This window comes from Mya arenaria, chromosome 17, assembly GCF_026914265.1.
Source record: "Mya arenaria isolate MELC-2E11 chromosome 17, ASM2691426v1".
Taxonomy (NCBI): Eukaryota; Metazoa; Mollusca; class Bivalvia; order Myida; family Myidae; genus Mya; species Mya arenaria.
The window spans coordinates 27,856,732-27,882,434 of NC_069138.1; the positions used below are offsets into that span (position 1 = coordinate 27,856,732).

At 38.3% G+C, this 25,703-nt stretch overlaps 1 protein-coding gene across 1 annotated transcript; it reads left to right on the top strand.

The window, feature by feature from the left end:
* The first annotated feature begins 1,473 nt into the window (after positions 1-1,473).
* LOC128223039 (ammonium transporter Rh type A-like) lies at positions 1,474-25,381 on the top strand. Its single transcript, XM_052932279.1, has 9 exons — positions 1,474-2,018; positions 18,690-18,888; positions 19,358-19,508; positions 20,761-20,905; positions 21,411-21,574; positions 22,108-22,245; positions 22,940-23,073; positions 23,691-23,872; positions 24,398-25,381. Exons 1-9 carry the CDS (start codon positions 1,871-1,873, stop codon positions 24,553-24,555), a joined length of 1,419 nt encoding a protein of 472 aa, XP_052788239.1. The 5' UTR covers positions 1,474-1,870; the 3' UTR covers positions 24,556-25,381.
* The last annotated feature ends 322 nt before the right edge of the window (positions 25,382-25,703 follow it).

Here is a 25,703-nt window from a genome sequence, read left to right on the forward strand (position 1 = left end):
GGCATGTAATTCCTTTAGTTATCGAATTCCTCGTGTGTGTTTTATGTGTTTATTCGAAATATTAGTATCTATCTGGGAAGACTAAAACAATTTCCTGCCGTATATATCCATGTTTAAATGCTTAATGATAAATGCATGCGAAGCGGAAGTGACATAGAGTTAGTTACCTCTGTAGTCAATATACTCAAGCCGCATGCGCAGTGATCTCCCATTATGAGTATGACTGTAATAGGTGGTGAGGTGACGCTGCATTTGCAGAAGCATTAACGAGTATTTTTTCGCTATGGAACTGGTATTTTACGTGATACCTTGCAAGCTTAGGTCATGTTTCAGTGTGTGTGTGCTTGCGTGTGTGTGTGTGTGTGTGTGTTTGTGTGTGTATGTGTGTGTGTGTGTGTGTGTGTGTGCGTGCGTGCGTGCGTGCGTGCATGCGTGCTTGCGTGCGTGCGTGCGTGCGTGCGTGAGTGTGTGAGCGTGTGAGTGCGTGCGTGTGTGCAAGTGCGTGTGCGTTTGTGTGTGTGTTATTATGTCTGATTAGATTTTAACCTACATTTCAAATGGCAATGAATTGCAGGAAAAGACGTCATATATTTTTTCCTTCAAGCCCTGTGCGTAATTACATTCGATTTTACAGTGATATGGGCTAATAAAATGAAACTTAGATGAAATCACTGTTGCAAACGAGGATAAAATAATCCTGCGTTATGTTTCAATATTCCACTGAAAAAAAAAACACGGAATAAAACCTACCATTTGAATCAATGGTCCAATTATGCTGGAAGTATCAGGAACATGTTATGTCTTTAAAATAAGTATTCGTTTGAAAATGTTCTTAAAGTCACCACGCAATTACCTCCCTTGTTCAAGTCCGTCGTCTGTAGCACCATAGATGTACTTTGTAAACTAATTATTCAGGACCAATTACACCAATACGCCTTAAATCCTTTAATTTACACATGACCGTGAATCAAAGCATGGTTATACCGTCTCAAACCATTGGCTACCTTCCATATTTATAGGTTTAAAAGCTGAATGGTTTGTGATTTCAAAGACAGGCTGAACATGCACAACCTACTTGATCAACTTTTTATTGTTAACATTCAACTTGTCGATTTGTCATCGTATACTGGATATTGTCATTTTACCACATGCAGAGTGGTTACGTTCAAACAAATTTATTTTGTAAGGGGCAATGTAACTTTTTAATAACGTTGTTTAATGTTTAGTTCAGAAATTGAGCTTTCTCCCAATATATGGTGTCGGGGTCGTTAAGCACTAGAATTCAGGGTTATGTCGCGTACAATTGGTCAATTGTCTGTTGAATATACAAATGTATAGGGAAATTATTAAGTAGTCTGCAACCTCCAACGAGATCCGTATTATTAAACCACTATGACAAAGTCCGCTGTACTTGTATAACTTTTATTTGCCACACTACTCGAGAGTTCCCTGTATTGCTGCTGTAAGGTTACGTTCAACTGTCATGTTTTACTTCAATAATCTATGTTACAATCTTCATGGTCCGGTAAGGGTCGCGGAGGAGATTTTCTGTCACGCGAGGATTTATTTTACTGTGGCCACCACTATCACGGTTATTCTTTTACACTAGAAAAATAATCGGTTTAAATATCTAAACTACATATATTTCATTGTCATTTCGCAAGGCCGGTTCAAATATTGGAAACAGCAATTGGACAAAAAATAAGTAGTTAAAAACGTTCGTTAAGGATCAGTGCGGGTGAACTTAAAGAACACCAAGAGCAAATAAACCGCGCTTTACAATTAACAAACCAGGTGTAACTACCATTCAGAAGTCACAGACTATAGTTAAGTTTACAACCAGTGACATTTGCAAAATAAAACGTTCACTATGAATTGGCGGAGGATAAAGTTTCCTATATTTTTAATATGTTTCCAAGTGTTGTTTTTGCTGTTGTTCGCGGTGCTCGGGGAATATGGCGAGGATGCACGACCCAAGATGCCGGGAGACAGCGCTGCCTCCGTGAAGCTCTACCCATGTAAGTACACCTGTACTCTGATGTAGTCCAAAGTTAGTGTCATGGTTTATTTTGCTCATTTTTAAAGCTGCACTCTCACAGATTGCCCGTTTCGACAACTTTTTTTCTCTTGTTACGGAATACGCCATTTTTTGCGTTTATGTCTGGAAACCAGAGCTATAAGAAAGCTGACTCAAGAGAAAATCACAGTTTTTCATATTTATGGTCGAAAATTGATGTTATGTGGCTAAAAGCGTTACAACCGCTTTAAGAAAATAGAAGTGTTGGGCCGATTTGCGAACTCTTGAGATCTATTCTACTGTTCTTATATGACTGATGTAAAGGCATTGATGCCAAAATCAGCTGGTTTTTGAGATAAAAACTAAAAAGGGTCAAAACAGTCAATCTGTGAGTGCAGCTTTAAAGCTCGACGGTGTTACCTGTATACTGGCATGAATAACTCAAATTGGCGTTTTGAGAGGGGGTGGGGGCACCATTTGCTTCCTCAAATGTGTGTTGTTGTCTATTTATAACTCTTGCCTTTGCAAACCGGCATTACTGGTATGATTGATACCTGCAAATGTGACCTATATACGAGGTGGAACTCTGCTCTCAGATAAACGGAATCAAAGGAATGCATATCTTACCCACACACACGTTTCACATGATCGTGCATTTCCTTTATACCAGAATACAGGGGATCTTTATAATGGGAGGTCGTTGTTACTCATTCGCCAGAAACAACAGCAACTAATTAAACAGACAATTTTCAAAATGAATGCATCCATTGGACCGAAATAATACCGTGTAGCCTTTTCGTACCTTGAACTTTTAAACTGGAACGCCCCACTCGCTCTTCCAATTAAGATTCACCTTGTTATATTTTTATGATGTAGTTAAGTCTACAAATATGGTTGACCGATGTTTGGTTTAATCGCACGTAGTTGCAAGTACAAAGTTGTTATATTGATTTAATACTTAGTCAGTTTTCTGTTAAAGGTACAAAATCCATAAACAAAAGAAGAAATCGCAAGACATTTAGTTCTTTGTTGATTTAAGTTGCTATTTAAAAGTTCCATCTCCAGTAATGCAAGTTTTGTTCATTTTAACAAAGGCGTGTTTGAATCTAGCTAGAGTAATGGAGCTTCTATTTAGGTTAAAGTAGAGAGATGCATTTATAACTGGCCTTTTGGATGCAAACGATTGCAAATATCAGGCATAGAGCGATGATGTATGGTATGATGTATGGTCGACATGTGTTTTCAAGTTCACGAGTATATGCAACAGCTGGATATTTTTCTACATCCTTGAAACCAGAATTTGTAGACGACATTTACATAATCACGGTCTTTTTGCCCATCAATAGCATGCTAAATTGTACAATAAACAAAATAAAAAAATATTTAACTTAAAATCGCATGTTTTAGAAAGGGTTAAGTGAAATTCTTAAAATGTGTTCTACTTAAGAGGTTTCGATAACTTCTCGTAAGATTCCGGCGGCATTCGTAGCTGAAAATTGATCGATTCAAAGAGCAAACGCAGTTCATCGCTAGATTCCGGTAGCAATCGTAACTGAGAATCGGTGTTTTCCGGCAACAATGGTATGCTCGATTCTGGTAGCTTTTGTATTTAATCGCTCGATTCCGGTAGCAATCGTAACTGAAATTCGCTGTTTTCCGGCAGTAGTGTTAATTCATTTAGAAACGCTCGATTCTGGTAGCTTTCGTAACTCATCGCAAGATTCCGGTGGCAATTTGAGGATCGGTGTTTTCCGGCAGCAATGGTAATTAAGTAACGCTCGATTCTGGTAGCTTCCGTAACCAGCAGATCGCTCAATTCCGACAAGAAATATTCGAGTTCTTTTTATAATAATAACGCTGTTTGTCTCCTTATATATACACACTCTTATTTTTACTTAAGGCTGTTTTAAAATTTTGCAACTTTGACAATGATATTCATTCACTTAAAGTACACTTTAAGGGAAACGTGTTTAATATGAAAACATTATTTATGCAAACAATTGTTAGCGTCTGTAATAGGATACATATCAGTTTCAAGCTTTATTACATAATTATTACAGGGTAGCAGCTTTGAAATTATATCAGGTGCTGATTTATTGCGATATTTTAAACTTAAGTAGAAGAAAATGTTGTTTGGTTTTCACAAATATTTATGTCATTATATATACGCAAATTCACCGACAAAATCGTATGCTTGTAATAAAGTTACTGAAGTATACTTTATAAGAATAGTGACAGTGGTTATGTTTTCGGGCCTTTTTGGGGCCGAAATTCGGCCCCATTCGCCTCCCCACCATATATTTGTCCTCTGCAAAAGTAAAAATATCCCCTATTTATTGAGGAGGGTTCACCTTTTAACATAAAGCAATTGTATATAGTGCCATTCATGAATATTACTTTAGATTAGTTGAGAATAATGTTTAAAAACAAGTTGAACATTATATGAATCATATAATTATTATTCCCATGTTTGTTAAACTGACGACGATATTTATTCCATATCAAAGGGCCTCGCCACCATGCAATTAAAAGTGGAGAAAAAACCAGTTTTTAATGAACTTAAGCCAAAGTTTAGCAGTGTTACTTAAAGCTGCACTCTCTCAGATTAACCGTTTTGACAACTTTTTTTTGTCTTGGAATGAGCCAATGTCTGCGTAAATATCTGAAATCCAGTGATATAAAACTGCTGACAAAATATCAGATTGCAGTTTTTATATTAACGTTCGAAAATTAATGATTTGAGGCTAAAACCGTTACTAACGCTTTAAGAAAAATGCATAAAACATTATCTTTTAAACATAAATATACAAACATGCGATCTGATTTTTGGCAGCAATCTTATATCTCTTTTCTCCATGCATTTTCGCAAAAATTGGCTCGTTTCAAGACAACATTTAAAAAAAAATGTCAAAACGTTCAAACTGTGAGAGTTCAACTTTAAAGAAACTGATTAAAATCTTTTTTTTTTAAAACATGTAATTTGATGAGGATCATGAAAGCATGTTTCCATGGAGTGAGTGTATTTATATCAATAGTACGTCTATTGTATGTATGAAACTTTAACAATGAGTTCATCAACAAATTTAACATGTATATATCATAGTTAGTATAAAGAAATTAAAACAAACATTATAATCAAATGGAAATAGTTTTCACAAAGTAAGTCGTGTCCCATAAATACATGCAGCGCATAAAATGTAGTTTCCTACTGAAGAGTCATGACTCGCTTTATAATATTTGTCACTTTAGCTCATAAAAATTACTTAAGGCCATCAATAAAGAAAATATTTGTTTGCGGTTACCCGCCTGATTCATTCAAATCGGCTCGACTAAAAACATTAGGCTGTCTGCCGCGGCAATTTCTTTCCTTCCCTTTTCTACAGGGGGCGTTAGTATCCAAAAAAGTGCATACTACAGAAAATACACACATATGTATTAATTATTTTCCTTCTAAAAAGGAAGTAATCGGAACCACAAGCAAACCGTTTATTTTTGGCTTTATCAAGATTGTGTGCATAAATTGTATAGGATAGTCACACAATTTCACAAGCCATAGCGTTAAGGGGTTAACAAACTTATAAAAGGCAATGTTCATTGTTGACCTGAAAAGACGCTGTGTCGAGTTATGCAAAAAATATAGGGAAACAAGTTTGCATCATACAATTTAATGAAACACTTACATGAACTTTGATATAAGGTAATTGTGTAGCGTTTATGTGAGGTGTTGTTGTTGCAGGATGATGATGATGATGATGATGATGATGATGATGATGATGATGATGATGATGATGATGATGATGATGATGATGATGATGATTCACTCTTTAAGTTAACCCTCTATTGTTATTATCTCCCCTCTTTCACTGCCTATATCACCAAACATCTCCCAAAAGTAATCCCCCATATTTGTACCACCCATTGTTATAATCTCCCCAACCCTGTCCCACAGCAGAACACAATATTTAATATCTTGCCCCACCCCCTCCTCAATTCTCTTTGGGAACATACTTTAGGATAAATAGTATATATATGGCCAAAATGTTGGTTTAGTTGTTTGTAAACTAGGGGACAAAGTCGGATGATGCATTGAATACACCAAAATGGGCCACTTCCGTTGTATTTCATCTCCCTCACTGAACAATTAAAGCGTATACACTTCCGTATCGGGGGAGAGGCGGCACAACTTTGTGTTGCTCTAACGTGAAATCCTCGACCCACCAATGAAGCATACAAAAAAGGACACAGGCAATTGATTATTTGAAAGTGAATACACTTCATAAAATCCAGGTTTACAATTTCATTTTCGGTTGCAATGATCTATGGTTCTTATCAGATAACATCAGACGTAATCAATACCAATTGGCACTGGCGTTGACTTTCACTAGATTATGCACCTTATTTGAAGGGAGCAATCAAATGCCGTTCACTTTCAGATTTGTTTAAGCAGTTTATCATGACCTAGGAAATTTATTGTATTCCAGAAACTAGTTTTTATACTAAGTTATCGCGTGTTTAATCCATTCATGAGGAGATTAATGAGTCTCACCGCCACGCCAATCTGTTGGTGTGCGGTTTTCAATGGATTTTTAAATAATATTCGGCACGCAGATTTGTGTACGCGGTACGAAAACAGTCAAATATGGGCAGTATGCAGCACACATGACCTCAGACCTGTTAAAATATGTTTGTTATGCAAGATTCTTTATGATGGAATTTATAAAAGGGAGAGGGGGAGGGGGAGGGTTAAACACCCGTCAGATATTACATTGCTGACACATGGCCCCAATTTCTCTTAACAGACTTAAGAAGCTTATTTCAAATCGACAGAACACATTATTAAATGTGATTTTGGTAAATGAAATATGGTCATTTCGATATTCATAAAAGAAATTCCCATCTTAGGTTAAATAACTCTTAATGAAGTCAGTATTATGCAAATTATAGACAAAGAGAAATAGTGAGATTTATCCTGTAATAAGGGACTTAAGAACTTTCAAGAAATTGGGGCATGGTGTTATTTATTGCATTTCAGAGATGAGTGTTTGTCAATAATTAGCTTGACATTAAGCTCGATATTTAAAATGGCAAAGTCCCGATGTCAAGCTGGTTCGTCATTTATCTCACTATTCAGCTCGATATTTAAAATGGCAAAGTCCCAATGTCAAGCTGGTTCGTCATTTATCTCACTATTCAGCTCTATATTTAAAATGGCAAAGTCCCGATTCAAGCTGGTTCGTCATTTATCTCACTATTGAGCTCTATATTTAAAATGGCAAAGTCCCGATGTCAAGCTGGTTCGTCATTTATCACACTATTCAACTCGATATTTAAAATGGCAAAGTCCCGATGTCAAGCTGGTTCGTCATTTATCTCACTATTCAGCTCTATATTTAAAATGGCAAAGTCCCGATGTCAAGCTGGTTCGTCATTTATCTCACTATTCAGCTCGATATTTCAAATGGCAAAGTCCCGATGTCAAGCTGGTTCGTCATTTATCTCACTATTCAGCTCGATATTTCAAATGGCAAAGTCCCGATGTCAAGCTGGTTCGTCATTTATCTCACTATTCAGCTCGATATTTAAAATGTCAAAGTCCCGATGTCAAGCTGGTTCGTCATTTATCTCACTATTCAGCTCGATATTTAAAATGTCAAAGTCCCGATGTCAAGCTGATTCGTCATTTATCTCACTATTCAGCTCGATATTTAAAATGGCAAAGTCCCAATGTCAAGCTGGTTCGTCATTTACCTCACTATTCAGCTCTATATTTAAAATGGCAAAGTCCCGATGTCAAGCTGGTTCGTCATTTATCTCACTATTCAGCTCGATATTTAAAATGGCAAAGTCCCGATGTCAAGCTGGTTCGTCATTTATCTCACTATTCAGCTCGATATTTAAAATGGCAAAGTCCCGATGTCAAGCTGGTTCGTCATTTATCTCACTATTCAGCTCGATATTTAAAATGGCAAAGTCCCGATGTCAAGCTGGTTCGTCATTTATCTCACTATTCAACTCTATATTTAAAATGGCAAAGTCCCGATGTCAAGCTGGTTCGTCATTTATCTCACTATTCAACTCTATATTTAAAATGGCAAAGTCCCAATGCCAAGCTGGTTCGTCATTTATCTCACTATTCAGCTCGGCATTCAAAATGACTAAGTCCAAATGTCGAGCTGGCCTATCACCACAGCCCTCTCCCACGGCACAACACTGTATTCAGTAACTTAAACCACCCCTCTCCTCTATCTTCTTTGCGATTATGCTTAAGGTTGAGTACTATACCTGTTGCCATATTGTTGGTTTGGTTGTTTATATCTGCAAACTACGGGACAAAGTAGGATGATGCATGGAATATACCACGATACACCAATTTAGTTGTATGATGTCTCCCACAATACATTTAAAGCCTGTTTGTTTAGATATCGTGGAGATGGTGCACATTTCGTGTTGTTTTAACGTCAAATTCCCCCCCCCCCCTCCCCATGTCAGTGTAGCATACGAAAAGGACAAAAGCAACTGATTATTTGAAGAAGGATCAGTATACACTGAATACATTCCAGGTGAACCAAGTGCATTTTTTGCTGCAATGCTTAGGTCTTTGGTTCTTTTCAGATAACATCAGAAGTTATCAATACCAACAACCACTGGCCACCTAGAATTAGATAATACGCCTAATTTAAAAGGAGCAATCGAATATCGTTTAATTACTTTCAGATTTGTTTAAAGAGTTTATCATGACCTTGCAGTTTTATTATATTCCAACAGCAAGGTTTTATACTAAGTTACGGCGTGTTTAATCAATTCATGATGAGATTAATGAGTTGGACCGCCAACCCTTCCTTTTGGTACGCAGTGTTCAAGATATTTTAAATGAGAAATCGGTACGCAAGTGGTTGTTTCGCGGTATGCAGAAACTAAAAAATGGGCAGTATGCATTACACATGAACCATCAATTGTCAAAAGATGTTTAACGCCCGTTCCATATTACATTGCTGACATACAGTCGAAACTCTTCATTTCGAAGACGTTTGGACTTCGAGAAATACTTCGAGATAACGAACATTCGATATAACCGAAATACAAAAAGTGCATCAATAAACCTTATACATTCGAAACAAATCGACATAACTTGCAGAGCATCGAACTAACAGAGTTCGACATAGCGGGTTAGACTGTATGTTGTTGCATCAGCTATCTTTCCTTTTTCTACCAATGTATCAAGAATTTTAATAAGAAATTGCAGGGTCCTCATTTTAATTTCATTCGCGAGCAGTCTCTTAAGAACGCATTAATTACATCAATACGATTTTGAACAGCCCTTTAAGATTTCAAGTATAAATGTAATTTAGTATGCAACAAATAAGAATATAGAAATGAGCTCATTATATGAACAAGCAAGAAACTCAAGTACCAGCGGGTAATTCTGACCCGCTGTGACACATTTAAATGTCACAATGCGGGATATTATCTGTATAGGGAATTCTTATTTAAACATGAACATTCTATTGTAATTGCATGAATGTGAATGTTTGGAATAGTTTGTCCATTTGTCTGAATAAAAGATTGGTTCAATGTTTAAAAATGGTTACCATGTCAACGGAACGAAAAATGTTGAATAAAACAATTTTAGACAAAATATTCAGTTTATTTGTACTAGAAGCAGCAAGTTTAACCCTTATTGCTATTTGAACAACAGCTTAACAAAAACATATGCAATGTTAAGCTTAGGTGTGTGAAGTTGTCAAATCCTTTGTAATCGACATTGCTGCTCGACTTCAAGGCCGAATGTCGAGCTCGTTCTTCATTCAGCTCGACGTTTAGTTCGAAATTAAAAATGACAAAGCTCTAATGTCCAGCTGGTCTGTCACTCAGCTGGATATTAAAGCTCGACATTCAAAATGCCAAAGTGCCGATGTCCAGCGGGTTTGTCACTCAGCTGGACATTAAAGCTCGACATTCAAAATGCCAAAGTGCCGATGTCCAGCGGGTTTGTCACTCAGCTGAACGTTAATCTTGACAATCAAAATGCCAAAGTACCGATGTCCAGCGGGTTTGTCAATCAGCTGAACGTTAATCTTGACAGTCAAAATGCCAAAGTCCCGATGTCCAGCGGGTTTGTCACTCAGCTGAACGTTAATCTTGACAATCAAAATGCCAAAGTCCCGATGTCCAGCGGGTCTGTCAATCAGCTGAACGTTAATCTTGACAATCAAAATGCCAAAGTCCCGATGTCCAGCGGGTCTGTCAATCAGCTGAACGTTAATCTTGACAATCAAAATGCCAAAGTCCCGACGTCCAGCGGGTTTGTCACTCAGCTGAACGTTAATCTTGACAATCAAAATGCCAAAGTGCCGATGTCCAGCGGGATTGTCACTCAGCTGAACGTTAATCTTGACAATCAAAATGCCAAAGTCCCGATGTCCAGCGGGTTTGTCACTCAGCTGAACGTTAATCTTGACAATCAAAATGCCAAAGTTCCGATGTCGAGCGGGTTTGTCAATCAGCTGGATGTAAAGCTCGACATTCAAAATGCCAAATTCCCGATGTCCAGCGGGTTTGTCACTCAGCTGGATGTTAAGCTCGACATTCAAAACGCCAAAGTCCCGATGTCAAGCGGTTTGTCACTCAGCTGGACGTTAAGCTCGACATTCAAAACGCCAAAGTCCCGATGTCAAGCGGTTTGTCACTCAGCTGGACGTTAAGCTCGACATTCAAAATGCCTAAGTCCCGATGTCCAGCGGGTTTGTCACTCAGCTGAACGTTAAGTTCGACTTTCAAAATGCCTAAGTCCCGATGTCCAGCGGGTTTATCACTCAGCTGGACGTTAAGTTCGACATTCAAAATGCTAAAGTCCCGATGTCGAGCGGGTTTGTCACTCAGCTGGACGTTAAGCTCGACATTCAAAACGCCAAAGTCCCGATGTCGAGAGGGTTTGTCACTCAGCTGGACGTTAAGTTCGACATTCAAAATGCCAAAGTCCCGATGTCGAGCGGGTTTGTCACTCAGCTGGACGTTAAGTTCGACATTCAAAACGCCAAAGTCCCGATGTCGAGCGGGTTTGTCACTCAGCTGGACGTTAAGCTCGACATTCAAAATGCAAAAGTTCCAATGTCGAGCGGGTTTGTCACTCAGCTGGATGTTAAGCATGACATTCAAAATGCCAAAGCCCCAATGTCGAGCTCGTTCGTGACTCAGCTACACGTTAAGCATATATTCAAAATGCCAAAGCCCCAATGTCGAGCTCGTTCGTGACTCAGGTACACGTTAAGTATATATTCAAAGTACCAAAGCCCCAATGTCGAGCTCGTTCGTGACTCAGCTACACGTTAAGTATATATTCAAAATGCCAAAGCCCCAATGTCGAGCTCGTTCGTGACTCAGGTACACGTTAAGTATATATTCAAAATGCCAAAGTCCCAATGTCGAGCTCGTTCGTGACTCAGGTACACGTTAAGTATATATTCAAAATGCCAAAGTCCCAATGTCGAGCACGTTCGTGACTCAGCTACACGTTAAGTATATATTCAAAATGCCAAAGCCCCAATGTCGAGCTCGTTCGTGACTCAGCTACACGTTGAGTATATATTCAAAGTGCCAAAGCCCCAATGTCGAGCTCGTTCGTGACTCAGGTACACGTTAAGCATATATTCAAAATGCCAAAGCCCCAATGTCGAGCTCGTTCGTGACTCAGGTACACGTTAAGTATATATTCAAAATGCCAAAGCCCCAATGTCGAGCACGTTCGTGACTCAGCTACACGTTAAGTATATATTCAAAATGCCAAAGTCCCAATGTCGAGCTCGTTCGTGACTCAGGTACACGTTAAGTATATATTCAAAATGCCAAAGTCCCAATGTCGAGCTCGTTCGTGACTCAGCTACACGTTAAGTATATATTCAAAATGCCAAAGCCCCAATGTCGAGCACGTTCGTGACTCAGCTACACGTTAAGTATATATTCAAAATGCCAAAGCCCCAATGTCGAGCTCGTTCGTGACTCAGCTACACGTTAAGTATATATTCAAAATGCCAAAGTCCCAATGTCGAGCTCGTTCGTGACTCAGCTACACGTTAAGTATATATTCAAAATGCCAAAGTCCCAATGTCGAGCACGTTCGTGACTCAGCTACACGTTAAGTATATATTCAAAGTACCAAAGCCCCAATGTCGAGCTCGTTCGTGACTCAGCTACACGTTAAGTATATATTCAAAATGCCAAAGCCCCAATGTCGAGCTCGTTCGTGACTCAGCTACACGTTAAGTATATATTCAAAATGCCAAAGCCCCAATGTCGAGCTCGTTCGTGACTCAGCTACACGTTAAGTATATATTCAAAATGCCAAAGCCCCAATGTCGAGCTCGTTCGTGACTCAGCTACACGTTAAGTATATATTCAAAATGCCAAAGTCCCAATGTCGAGCACGTTCGTGACTCAGCTACACGTTAAGTATATATTCAAAGTACCAAAGCCCCAATGTCGAGCACGTTCGTGACTCAGCTACACGTTAAGTATATATTCAAAGTACCAAAGCCCCAATGTCGAGCACGTTCGTGACTCAGCTACACGTTAAGTATATATTCAAAATGCCAAAGTCCCAATGTCGAGCTCGTTCGTGACTCAGCTACACGTTAAGTATATATTCAAAATGCCAAAGCCCCAATGTCGAGCACGTTCGTAACTCAGCTACACGTAAAGTTTATATTCAAAATGCCAAAGCCCCAATGTCGAGCTCGTTCGTGACTCAGGTACACGTTAAGTATATATTCAAAATGCCAAAGTCCCAATGTCGAGCTCGTTCGTGACTCAGGTACACGTTAAGCATATATTCAAAATGCCAAAGTCCCAATGTCGAGCACGTTCGTGACACAGCTACACGTTAAGTATATATTCAAAATGCCAAAGTCCCAATGTCGAGCACGTTCGTGACTCAGCTACACGTTAAGTATATATTCAAAATGCCAAAGCCCCAATGTCGAGCTCGTTCGTGACTCAGCTACACGTTGAGTATATATTCAAAGTGCCAAAGCCCCAATGTCGAGCTCGTTCGTGACTCAGGTACACGTTAAGCATATATTCAAAATGCCAAAGCCCAAATGTCGAGCACGTTCGTGACTCAGGTACACGTTAAGTATATATTCAAAATGCCAAAGTCCCAATGTCGAGCACGTTCGTGACTCAGCTACACGTTAAGCATATATTCAAAATGCCAAAGCCCAAATGTCGAGCACGTTCGTGACTCAGGTACACGTTAAGTATATATTCAAAATGCCAAAGTCCCAATGTCGAGCACGTTCGTGACTCAGCTACACGTTAAGTATATATTCAAAATGCCAAAGTCCCAATGTCGAGCACGTTCGTGACTCAGGTACACGTTAAGTATATATTCAAAATGCCAAAGTCCCAATGTCGAGCACGTTCGTGACTCAGGTACACGTTAAGTATATATTCAAAATGCCAAAGCCCCAATGTCGAGCACGTTCGTGACTCAGCTACACGTTAAGTATATATTCAAAATGCCAAAGTCCCAATGTCGAGCACGTTCGTGGCTCAGCTACACGTTAAGTATATATTCAAAGTACCAAAGCCCTGCTGGTCTGTCACTCAGCTGGACGTTAAGCTCAACAATCAAAATGTCAATGTCCAGCTGGTTCGTGACACAGCTTGACTTTAAGCTCGACATTCAAAATGTCAATGTCCCAATGTCCAGCTGGTTCGTCATTCAGCTGGACATTAAGCTCGACATTCAAAATGTCGGAGTCTCAATGTCTTATCTAGTTTTTTGTTCAGCTCGAAGATCAGCTCGATAATAAAAAAATGCTAAAGCCCCAATGTGAAGCTTGAATGTCGAGCTGAATGTTGAATGGCTCGTTGCAAGACAACAAATAAAAAAGTTGTCAAAACGTTCAATCTGTGTGTGTGCAGCTTTAAACACTGTATTGATATTATTTGGCCATTGTCAGGTAGAGCTAATATATAAGATATATAGCTCACTTAATTTCCTTTCATAAATTATCAATTAAAGGAACTCGAGTGAGCTATATATCTAGCCCCGCCACGGTCATCTGTGTTAATTCGATGCAAAACGTAATTGGTACACTGTGCACAGTAACATTTGGTTTACACTGTGTCTATTTTTATATTCAAGGTCGACATTTTTAATGACATTCAAAGAATTTTTATGATCGACCTCTATCTGTCAAACTGCATTGTATATTAATATTTAAATACCATGATGTTTCACATTTGCGAACATCATTTACATAATGTATTATGTAATTTTTACAAAAGTAGAATATCAGTTGCCACTAAAGAGCTGCGTGAAAAAAGAACAGTGCATTTTAAATGGTGGCAGAGCCATGCTGTGTTTTACAGGCGTTTTTAAATAAATCAAACAAAAATAGTAGGATTATCAGTCATTGAAAGACTGCACAAAGCTGCCATAAATGAGAACATGACATATACATGCATCATCATCATCATCATCATCATCATCATCATCATCATCATCATCATCATCATCATCATCATCATCATCATCATCATCATCATCATCATTATCATCATCATCATCATACAATTTTTAACACATAAAGTGTATAAAGTAGGGGAAAAGCAAAAACAACAACAACAAATGAACTATTCGCATGGTTTAAAAATGCACTCTTACTCCTAAATTAGATTTACCACAATTAATGATATTGTTTTAATATTCCAAAAAGATTAATAGATGTCGAAAACAATGGTTCTTATGAAGAATACCAAGTTTAATTTTACAGAAATGAACATAAAACATGGAATTTCTTCCTTATGAGACTATGAACCACAGTAAATCTTTTAGCATTCACCAATTCTATTGCGCATTCTACTATTAAATACTCTAGGGTTACAATCGTTTTACTAGTAATTTATATTTTACATAAATACATTATTTAGTAAGTAGTTCAAGGCTTATCAGACAAAATGTATGTTTGTTAGACATGTGTATGTATTGATTTTGAATAAGAGTGTCACTTTAATTCGCCACATACAGAATGACATAATTGTGATGACATTTCTATCTTAAAAAACATACTATCTAATTTACTATCTAGGCAGTCCGGAGGGTATTATTAGGGTGATTATTTCCAATATAAACAATATCCCTCTGTCACAACTATTGCTTATTTTATTTGTCCCTGTTATTATTGAAATATATGTTTGACCATCGAAATAAGAGTTTGAATTTTGACACTTTTTAACTACTTTTTTTTATAGCAAAAGCATGAAATAGTTCTGACCGGCCAATATGTTGATACAATACATTTACATACATACCGGACAAAACTTTAACTTTATGTGAACTTATTGCATTTGATGAAAAGCTTACCATATAAAATGCATTAAATTCTTTAATTTTCTGTGACAATCACATACAAACAATTTAAAGGAAAAATACAACATAGTACACTTATTTTGAGCACTGAACCATACATGTCGATATCTGACCATGTGTACATGCTAATTTCTTCTCCGCAACACCGTTGGAAAATGTTCAAAACACATAATCAAATGAGGAAAAAATATCTGATGTTACAAAAATTCGTCGTTATGCTTACTTATCTGCTCCAAGGACTGGGTCATGGCCGACAAAGTAGCCAATCACACACAAGAATGAATTATACAAGGTATACATACCTAGTAATCTTTTTTAATGGAAAAAAATACGAAAACAACTGCGAAAAATAAATTAACTATGTGGTACTTCAGTTAGTTGGTTTCAATGCATTGTACACATCGAAACCAAGTTTATGGTAATTTTCGACATTTTTCTTCTTTTTCCCACTATTTCATCATACGGTGTATAGCCCCTTTAAAAGGTCAATGCCACAAAACTGGCTGTTTAATTTTTCCCCACTCATTTTTCAACTTGCAATTTACGAAAATAAACAAGCGCCATACTATTATAATTGATATCATTATTCCATTCCTCATAGCCGAGGTAAACATCTAGGTTTTGTGCTGTCATAAAGGTTGCTTGAAACCCGAGCCCCAGCGTGGGGTTACAATCCTTGACATATTTAAGCTTTCAATTTAACAAACAAAATGTTGCCTGCTTGTTGACCTGTTTACGACAATAACGCGGATCAAATTGCAATTTTTATTCAAACTACTTCATTCTTGTAAATGATGCTGTATTCAGTTGGAATGTTTCAGTCATAGCCAATGAATATACACTTAGATTTCAGGATAGATTCGTCACACTTTAAAACACATTCGGAACTCCTCAGCCAGAGCAGTGTATAATGGCAAACATTATAAAGATTCCCAAGAGTTAAGTCATTAAGTTTAACTAATCAATTGAAAATACTAGCCGATCTACTTGCAGCGTAGTTAAAGTGTAAATATTTCTGACATTGTAAACCGTTCATATATATCCGAGGTTAATTTCGATAGAAAATGGCCGAGGAGCTCCGAGTGTTTAAAGCAAATTTTCTATTATACAAGGAAAGCTTTTTAAAGCATTTATTTGCGAGATTGCTTACTATGGATATCATGTCAACTCTCTGGCGAAAACAAACTTAAGTATTCTTAAGTTAGTCAAATTTTCTTTATGAATGGTAAACCTTCTGAAATATCATACCCCGTGTAGAGTTTCAGAATCACCCCATCATAAATCCACCATTTGTCATTTTTTGCTACATCTTTTACTCAGCATGTCAAGTTCGTAAAGGTACATGTCCGGATTGACCGAATTCTTATAGAATTTCACAAGTGTGTATATCATAAAATGCTAAGGTAACGATTCAAATAATTGGTATAACCTAATCCACGAAATGTGTTGAAGACATCCGATGTACAATAATATGGTGGCATCAGGCATCACACTATAACATTATAGCCAATGACATATTAAAGGGACTAGACACCAGATGATACAATTGCAAGAAAAACAGAAAATTGTCAGAAATATACATTCAATTGATATCGTTGTGAGAAAGCGACAAAATATTATTTTAATCATGTAAAGTGGTGTATTATCGGCCTCAAACTAGCTCGTATTGACAATTCTAAGCTTGTTTTGAGGAAACATTGTTTTGCCGATTTTAGGACCATCGGGTGTCTACTCCCTTTAAAACGAAAATCTTATTTAACATCGGATACCCTCATGTAACGGACTATACATATTGCTAGCATATCTACGAACCCTCGACCCCACGAACCCTCGAACCTACGCTTTTAAAAACCCTTACAAACCCTCGACCCATGACCCCACGATCACTAGACCCAAACCAGCGCATGAACCAACGAACCCTCGACCCAACGAGCCCACGAACCTTCGACCCATGCATAAAATAAGTAGACTCTCTTCTGGGTCGCTATAGGCAAGGCGATAGAGAGGTTATGAACTTCTTTTAGTACTGATACGTGTACATGCGGATGTGCTATTTTTTGTGTACTACATTATACAGGTACATTTGTATGTGTACATTGTACACATTTAGAATGACATGAAAGATATCACGGGGAATGTGATTAATGCGAGCATCAGACGACTATAAGTGTTAGGCGGATCCATGGTCCAGTGGTAACACACTTAACTGTCAATCCAGGGGTCGCTGGTTCGCCGCATGACTAAAATAAAAATCGTCTTCCGGGAGAGTCGTTAAATGGGGGATCCGTGTGACAGTGCTATACTCTGGCACAGGTTAAAGACCCAGAGTAGCTCTATCAGGGGTTACATACTGTCTGCGCACTATGCCCCAAAACCCTTATATGACTAACAATTCTATCGGAGCACTCGTTGATTATTGGCCTTGTCCGAGTGCGAGTATAAAGAAACTTACACACACAACCCATGTAAGTGAAGCTACGTGTAAAAGGTACACGTACACTGGGTGTTTGGCAACCTCCCCAATATAAGTACAGCTACATATGGGCTACCCAGTTACATTTGGTTTTACCAGAGGCCGTATTCATAGAGCCTCAAGTAATTATTTTTCATTTTGTTTCGAATATTTTAAATTCCCTCTAGTTTCCAACAAGAGTATTCACGTGCTTCAACTGGATCATTTGCTTGCATATTTTAATATCTTTAGTGTTAAAACTATGTAAATTTTCTTGAAATTTAACCTGTTTTTTTTTTTTTTTTTTTTTTTATTTAAAAGAAATCTTTTACTATCATGCCCAATTTTTTAACATCAATACAAGGTCGTCCTCGTTAAAAGCATAATTTGCATAACCCTTAATAGATAGTCACCAAAAGCATGATAAAACATGCACTTACAAAATTAAGTGGAAAGGGGTGGGGTTTGGGAAACTAAAACAGCCCAAATTATCTTAGAGAGTCCCTACAGACCTAACCACATGCAGTCAGTAAGCCATACATATTTCAGTTCTGTTGGGAGAGGGAGCGTGTCCAAACTTGAAGCCCCGCTGTATGTGCACTATCTCTATATAGGCTCTACATTCGGAACTCCTCGGCCATTTTTATCGAAATAGTTTTCGATAAAAATGGCCGAGAAGTTCCGAATGCTACCTCTAATGCCAAATCCGTCCCTGCGGAAGATGGATACGTACATTTAATTACCTCAACTGCGTTCTGTTACAAATAATAGTACATTATAGTAAATCTCATACATTCAAACATCAGAATTATAATCAAAATGACATTGTTATGCCGTCGTCATTTCAGATTTCCAGGATGTTCACGTGATGATCTTCATCGGTTTCGGGTTCCTGATGACGTTCCTCAAGCGTTACGGTTTCGGCGCAGTCTCCATCAACCTGCTTATAGCCGCCTTCGTTATTCAGTGGGCGTTTATCGTACGGGGCATTATACACAGCGTTGCCCACGGTCATGGGCACGCTAAGTTCCCAATATACCTTGGAGAGTACGTATTCGAGATGTGTGTTGTAGCTCGTCTGTTTTACGGAATTCGAAGTAGTTCCATAGTAATGTTGTCGCCGTCATCGGTATTGTCGTTGGACATAAACTTAAATGTTGGCCATACGTAGACACTTACTGTAACACGGCACACATACTTAAATCAATGTTTACTAACGGAGGGACCGGCGCTCCCTCCCCCTAAAATCGTGTAGATATACAAGTAGAATAAAAGTTATAAAATACGCCTAAAATGCACTATTTCGGATTAGAAATTGTTGGAATTTCCTTGGGGAAGAACCTCCATACCCCCCCCCCCCTGCCAACAAATAAATTTCGATTCTGCGGGAGGGGCGTAAGTCAAAAGGTTACGCCCCTTAGTTACGCCACCTCTAATGTCGAATCCTGGATCCGCCCCTGATAATGTTGTACCAAGTCCTGTTATTTAGTTATTTTTTTTATCTTATCGTTTGCAGGATGCTGTCAGCTGATTTCGCAGCTGCTACCGTATTGATCTCATTCGGAGCCGTCCTTGGTAAAGCCAGTCCCATCCAACTTATCGTTATGGCTTTAATAGAAGTGGTGCTCGCGCAAATCAACGAGTGGATTGGGCTAGATATATTCGGGGTCAGTAAAAAGGGTCATACCCTCATGCTTTAAATAAAAAAAAAACACGAGAAATAAGCGAGCAATATAAGCGTAGAGAGCCATTCGGAACAACTCGGCCATTTTCCTTCGAAAACAACCGTTGTTTCGATGGTAAATGGTTGAGGACTTCCGAATGAGTTGAGATCATGCATGTCGCCATTTTGGTTTTTGATCGAAAAAATAATCAAAATGGAAAAATGATTTCTTGATAATATCTGCACTCCAATTATTACTAATAATTTCAATTATAAATTGGTAATTTTAGATGTTTGCCTTACTTACCGTGAAATGATATGTTTTCTCCCAACATATAACATTCACCGAATCCCTCGTTAATTTTTTGTTGGTCGTATCTGGGAGTAAGATTACTGGTCCCAGGTCGTATATGTTATTATGTGTCCCAAAGTTATGTCAATGGGTATTTTTTTATCAGATACGTTTAATTGAAAACCTATGTAACTTATATTTGCATAAAAAGTGAAATACCCATTTATTAAACAGCTAAATAATTTATCCACACCTTGTGCCCGATTAACGTCCTGCAGGGAACAATGATTATTTTTACCTTCATATTGTATATGCTACTGGCAGAACTCGGTCGAATGTTTAACATTAGTTAACCCACTAAGGGGCACATGGTCAGAAAACAAAGGGAAAACACCCAAATGCACGATTAATACTTAAATTAGTCAAACGATCATGGAAAAGGGTACACACATCCCCTGACCATGTTTATAGCATTTGGGTTTCTGTGGAAGGGGGTAAACGCGACAAGGTGCGCACCTGAAGCACGCCCCCTCTAACGGCAATTCCCTGGGCTGGACCTGTAACCTACATGGTCATTCTAATTTCAGAGGGGACCTTAAACATGAGTTTCTACATGAACCATGAACAGGATCGTAACAATTCTCCTTTTTACTTGTGAATTTTATACATCGACACCGCAGGCATGAATAAACGCCGTTCCCGGAAAGTACCGGACCGATACGCAAATTACTAGTTCAACTAGTTCAACTTTTTTATTTGAGTCAATAAAATTTAACGGGCGGCTGTATAAAGAGGGGGCGATGAAGATCAAGCTATTCATTTCTAGTCGCCTTATCATGTAAACTTTCAATAGCCATTACACTTTCAGGCGGTTGGCATCAAGATGTACACATATGCAAATCTGTTATGTCCGCTAACCTTGTGTTAAATTGACCTTGTCTGATAATGGCCTTCACCCTTTCAGGCGGTAGATATCGGTGAATCTATGTATATCCATGCATTCGGGGCGTACTTCGGTCTGGCGGTGGCCCGGGTGCTGTACAATGACAAATACGACGAGGCCCGGTCAGAGGGCTCCGTATACCACTCGGACATTTTTTCCATGATCGGTGAGGCCCGAATTTGATATAATCATAAAATGTTTACAAATAGTATATTATTATGATATACATTATCACATCGACATACATATCAATGTTTTCATCCATTGCTTAAAACTATACGGATTCAAGGTAAAAATAGTCCTTGATATTTTGCTGTCTCTTGTATACTAAAACTTTAATTTAAACTTATTTTACAACGATTGTGAAACAAGTTATTACAACATTATAAATGTTCGCACTATTTTACGTGGTTCTGTTTTGTGGGGGAAACCGGAGAACCAGGAGAAAACCCACTTGTCTGGCTTGGTGACCACAAACCAACTCACATGCGCTCAAGCCAGGAATCGAACCCGGGTCGGCTAGGTGAGAGACGAGTGCGCTAGCCACTGCGCTAACCGGACAACCACTTAAGATTTATTAACTTTTAGAAGAAGAAGAATGAGGGTACCAAACTAAATTTAACGGAATATGTCATAACAGCACCTCACGTAATGGTCTCTTTTGTTATTAGGAACGGTGTTTCTATGGATTTTCTGGCCGAGTTTTAACGGCGGGGCAGCTGACGGGGACGAACAACAGAGGGCGCTGATCAACACCTACTTGTCCCTCGCCGCCTGTACGGTGGTCACATTCGCTCTGTCACAACTCGTGGACAAGAGGGGAAAATTAAATATGGTAAGAACTTTCGTATAGAATTGTGTTAAAATACCAATAAAGCTTTTGAACTAAAGAATATCGTCCTTTGGTTGGCAAACGGTCTATATACGTATGTGTGTAATTGTACGCCCATATTATATTACCAATACCAGTGCCAAAATTGCTCCGTTCACGTTGTGAATACAGTGTATGGTATATGATCTCTCAGACGGATTTCCTTCGTTTTCTCCCGAAAAGAACACAAGTCTTGCACAATACTCATTTTCAACGAAATAATGGGCTCCTCCCCCAGACAAAATTCTCCTACCATTGTTTGCTTAACTTCTTTTCTCTCATTTCCGCCTATCCCACCATATGGTGATTTGGTTGGGGAGGGGGGCCTGTCTTTCACTCTACTCCCATGATTCATATCCGAGTAAAGCCATCGTACAAGTTCAAAGAAAATTGACATAATTACTAAAAATCACAGGGAGGTTGTCGCCGAAAAAAATGCTGCATTTTGTGATTTTGTTTGTACTCCATTAACTCACAACATCTTACTCTATCCAAAGGTACACGTGCAGAACGCGACTCTTGCGGGCGGTGTGGCTTTAGGGACGTCTGCCAACATGCCCCTGCAGCCCTGGGTAGCCATGCTAATAGGATGTATCGCCGGAACAATCTCTGTCGTAGGATACCAGTATTTGACGGTACGTACACGAGTTTTCAAAATACATCGCAAAATATACCTTTTTACATTTAATTACGATATAAATATGGGCAAACAGTATGTACAATATAAAAAGAAATAAGTGAGTTATTGTCATACCTTTGGTGTCGTTGTCGGTGAAGTGAAAATGCTTTTACCTAGGCCATAACTTAAGAACACATTGAAATCAGGGGCGGATCCAAGATTTGACTTTCACCCTCCCTTAGAACTTAAATTTATTTAGTTTAGACTGTTGGCAGGGGTAACAGTTTCTGGTCCAAAATCGTGCATTTTGGGCTTACTGTATTATTTCATTTCTCCATTATTAAAATAAATTAAACTTTGACGATTTTTTGGACCCGTTAGTGGAAATGAAACCTGGAAGGTATTGTTTCCAGAGAAATTCGCACATGCTCATAACTTTAATAAATTGTTGAGTTGTGTCCCTTTTTGAATGGCAAGAGAAGGTGAGCGTTTGATCAACGTCTTGTAAGACATACAGTCTAAACTCGCTATTTCGAAATTGAAATTCATTGTCACATAGACCGTTATGTCAAATTTTGATGCTAATAAACAGTATAGTAAAAACTCGCTATATCGAAATCTGTTATATCGATGTTTTAGTTATGTCAGGGTTTAAATATACACCGTTTGTATTTTCGGTTTTACTAATAAACACATGTGTACGATTGCAGCCAGTGCTTCACAGCAAACTGAAAATTCACGACACTTGCGGTGTGAACAACCTGCACGGGATGCCGGGGATCCTGGCGGGCCTCGTTGGTGCCATCATGGCCGCCATGGCCTCCACGGACGGCTGGGGAGAGAGGTGAGGGGCTTGTGTATGGCTGTGTTGTTTTTGCAACAAATGTTGAGTTGCTCTGCTCTTATAATTTCTTCCCGTGTAAGCAAACAATAGTTTGCTTTTCACTAAAGCCGCATCAAAAACAATTACGTATTGGCGGTATTGCCTCATGTTCCTGAATTTATGTTTGATTTGCATACGCGATGATTCTTGCACGATATTATGACAAGCAGAGCAGTGTACTAAACGGGAAATAAAAACAAACGTTCAATATGTTTAACTTGTTTGCTTTTCTTGGGTTAAAAGAGATTTATTAGTGAAATTTCAGTTTGATATTATTTATTGTTTTGAAAATTAATTCCGCTCTCCCTTTCAAATCAAACGTATGCGCACACAGAGCTGGGACTCAATTTCAATGGCATCATTTCCTAAATGACGTTAGTTCTCAAATAATTGACGCGCATTTGAAAAAAGTACGACCATTTATATTATGTATCCTTTTAGGCTTACAATGAAAAAGGGGACTTGTTTCAGTGTAAATGAACACCTTGAACACCCAAAGTGAAAACTTCACTCCTAAGCTTTTAGTGCTCTCTCTGCTTACACTCAGACAAACAATTTTACTTGATATAACTTTTCAGCGTGTACGAGATATTCCCTCTAATGATTCCGATGGAAAATTCGACCGAGTACGCATCAGCGGTGGCTAATTTTAGCGTTACAGCTCCGGGGCCGGGACGGTCCAGCACCACACAGGGAGGGTACCAGATGCTCGCCCTCGTTATCACACTTGTCATCGCAATAGTGGGCGGAGCTCTCACAGGTATTATAAAACATATTTATGTTTGGGGCTGGGTGGGGGGGGCGCACGGCTCAACATTGATATGATATATGATGGTTGTCGTCATCACACGCGTCTTCGATACACAGGTATGCGCGTGTGTAGTACAAGTGGGGAAAGGGGGAGATAAGAAGTAGGGAGTTGGTTGAACCTCATCCAGGGCGGGTACCAATTCTTTGCCCTTAGTATTTAATATAACAGGTGGAATATTCATTGGTGTTGTAGAACGTTTTGGTCGTAGGAGAGGGGAGGTAATAAAGATATATGTAAGAGAAACACTTCCTTATATACGCTTTTATTTCCCTTGTCTTCTGAAGTAGATCATCATCTTTGCTTTATAACAGAATGCAACAAAGAATGTTAAATGTTTCAAAATTGTTCGAGTTGAACTCATTATATTTATTAAGAGAAAATATATTTTATTGTTTATAGCCATGTAAACGCTTATCCGTCTAGAACTTTTGTCGTTTATTCCCAGTAATACTTATGAAAACACATGATTTTCAGGTCTCCTGCTTAGAATGCCATGCTTTGACAACGTGGATGGAAAGCAAATGTTTGATGACAGGGAGTTCTTCATTGTCGAGGGGCAGGGGTTCCCTAGCAACGAGGAAGAAGCCATTGAGGAGGGCAACGACACGAAACTGCGCATGCTCAGCGACTAGATACTTAACTCATTATGATCTTTAAATGACCAACACTATGCATATGAATAAGTCTGCAATCTGACTCGATACAAAACTACGCGTTAAAGTCGGAAATGACTTCCTAAACTCCTTATCATCAACAACGAAACAAAACGACTTCTTTACAACCAATGATCCGCAACGAAACGGAAATGGTCAACAAACCAATGACTATAGCTATGCAATAATTTACTCCTCATATAAATGATAAACAGCTACATAAGAATCTTTATTCTGAATTTTTAAAAACTCAAACATGTCGGAAACGAACTCTGTAACTCCGTATCATCAACAAAAAAGATGATCGACGTCATTTCGGAATCGAACCATTACTCCATATCTTTTAATTGACTTTAACCGATTATTATGTTAACAGACTTGTGCGTGGTAATTTGTAGTATGATAAATATTTTACCTTTTACGGTCATGAAATATATGTTACATTTATATATAATAGTTCATTTATCTAGCATATCATGTATTTAATACTCATTTAAAAACAGTTCACAATTATCTTGCCATTATGAAATCATCTTTAAACTTCGAAACAAATCGTTAGCTTCTTTTTTAATTATTTGTTTGAATGATTTCAGTTGGGTTTTTTGAGAAAAAGTGTATGTTAAGTACAAGCATTTATCTGAAAAATTACATACATATGAACCCGAATATATGTGTATCCATTACTGCATTTATATATATACATGTATACATGTGAAGTGACAATCGTAACATTATGTATTATTCATGTAATCAAAATTGACTGTATTTGACTCGTATTTTATACAATGAAAATAATAAAAACAAAAGCAAAGCCTGATTTGAGATTATTAGTATGAGGTAGACCTATCAATGTTTTGCCTCCAACGGGGACAGTGGACAGACCCAGGGGAATTAGACAAACCGCAAATTATGTTGAAGCAGGCCAAGCAAGTTGTAAAAATCTCTTTGGTCGGAGAAGTTTCATGCAGCAAAAAGTCCTGTAAAAACATGTCTGTTAAGCGGAAGGCGATCTTATCGGGCCTATTAAAATCCCGCAGGGAATATTCACCATGTATCTTGTCCCACAAATGACACCGCCACTCCCGTTGAGTAAAATACAAAGGTCCATGCGAAAAACAACGATGCTT

Coding starts and splice junctions, on each gene's coding strand:
- LOC128223039 (XM_052932279.1), top strand. CDS start 1,871: ATGAATTGGCGGAGGATAAAGTTTCCTATATTTTTAATATGTTTCCAA. Junction 2,019..18,689: donor CTCCGTGAAGCTCTACCCAT/GTAAGTACACCT, acceptor TCGTCATTTCAG/ATTTCCAGGATGTTCACGTG. Junction 23,074..23,690: donor ACGGACGGCTGGGGAGAGAG/GTGAGGGGCTTG, acceptor ATAACTTTTCAG/CGTGTACGAGATATTCCCTC.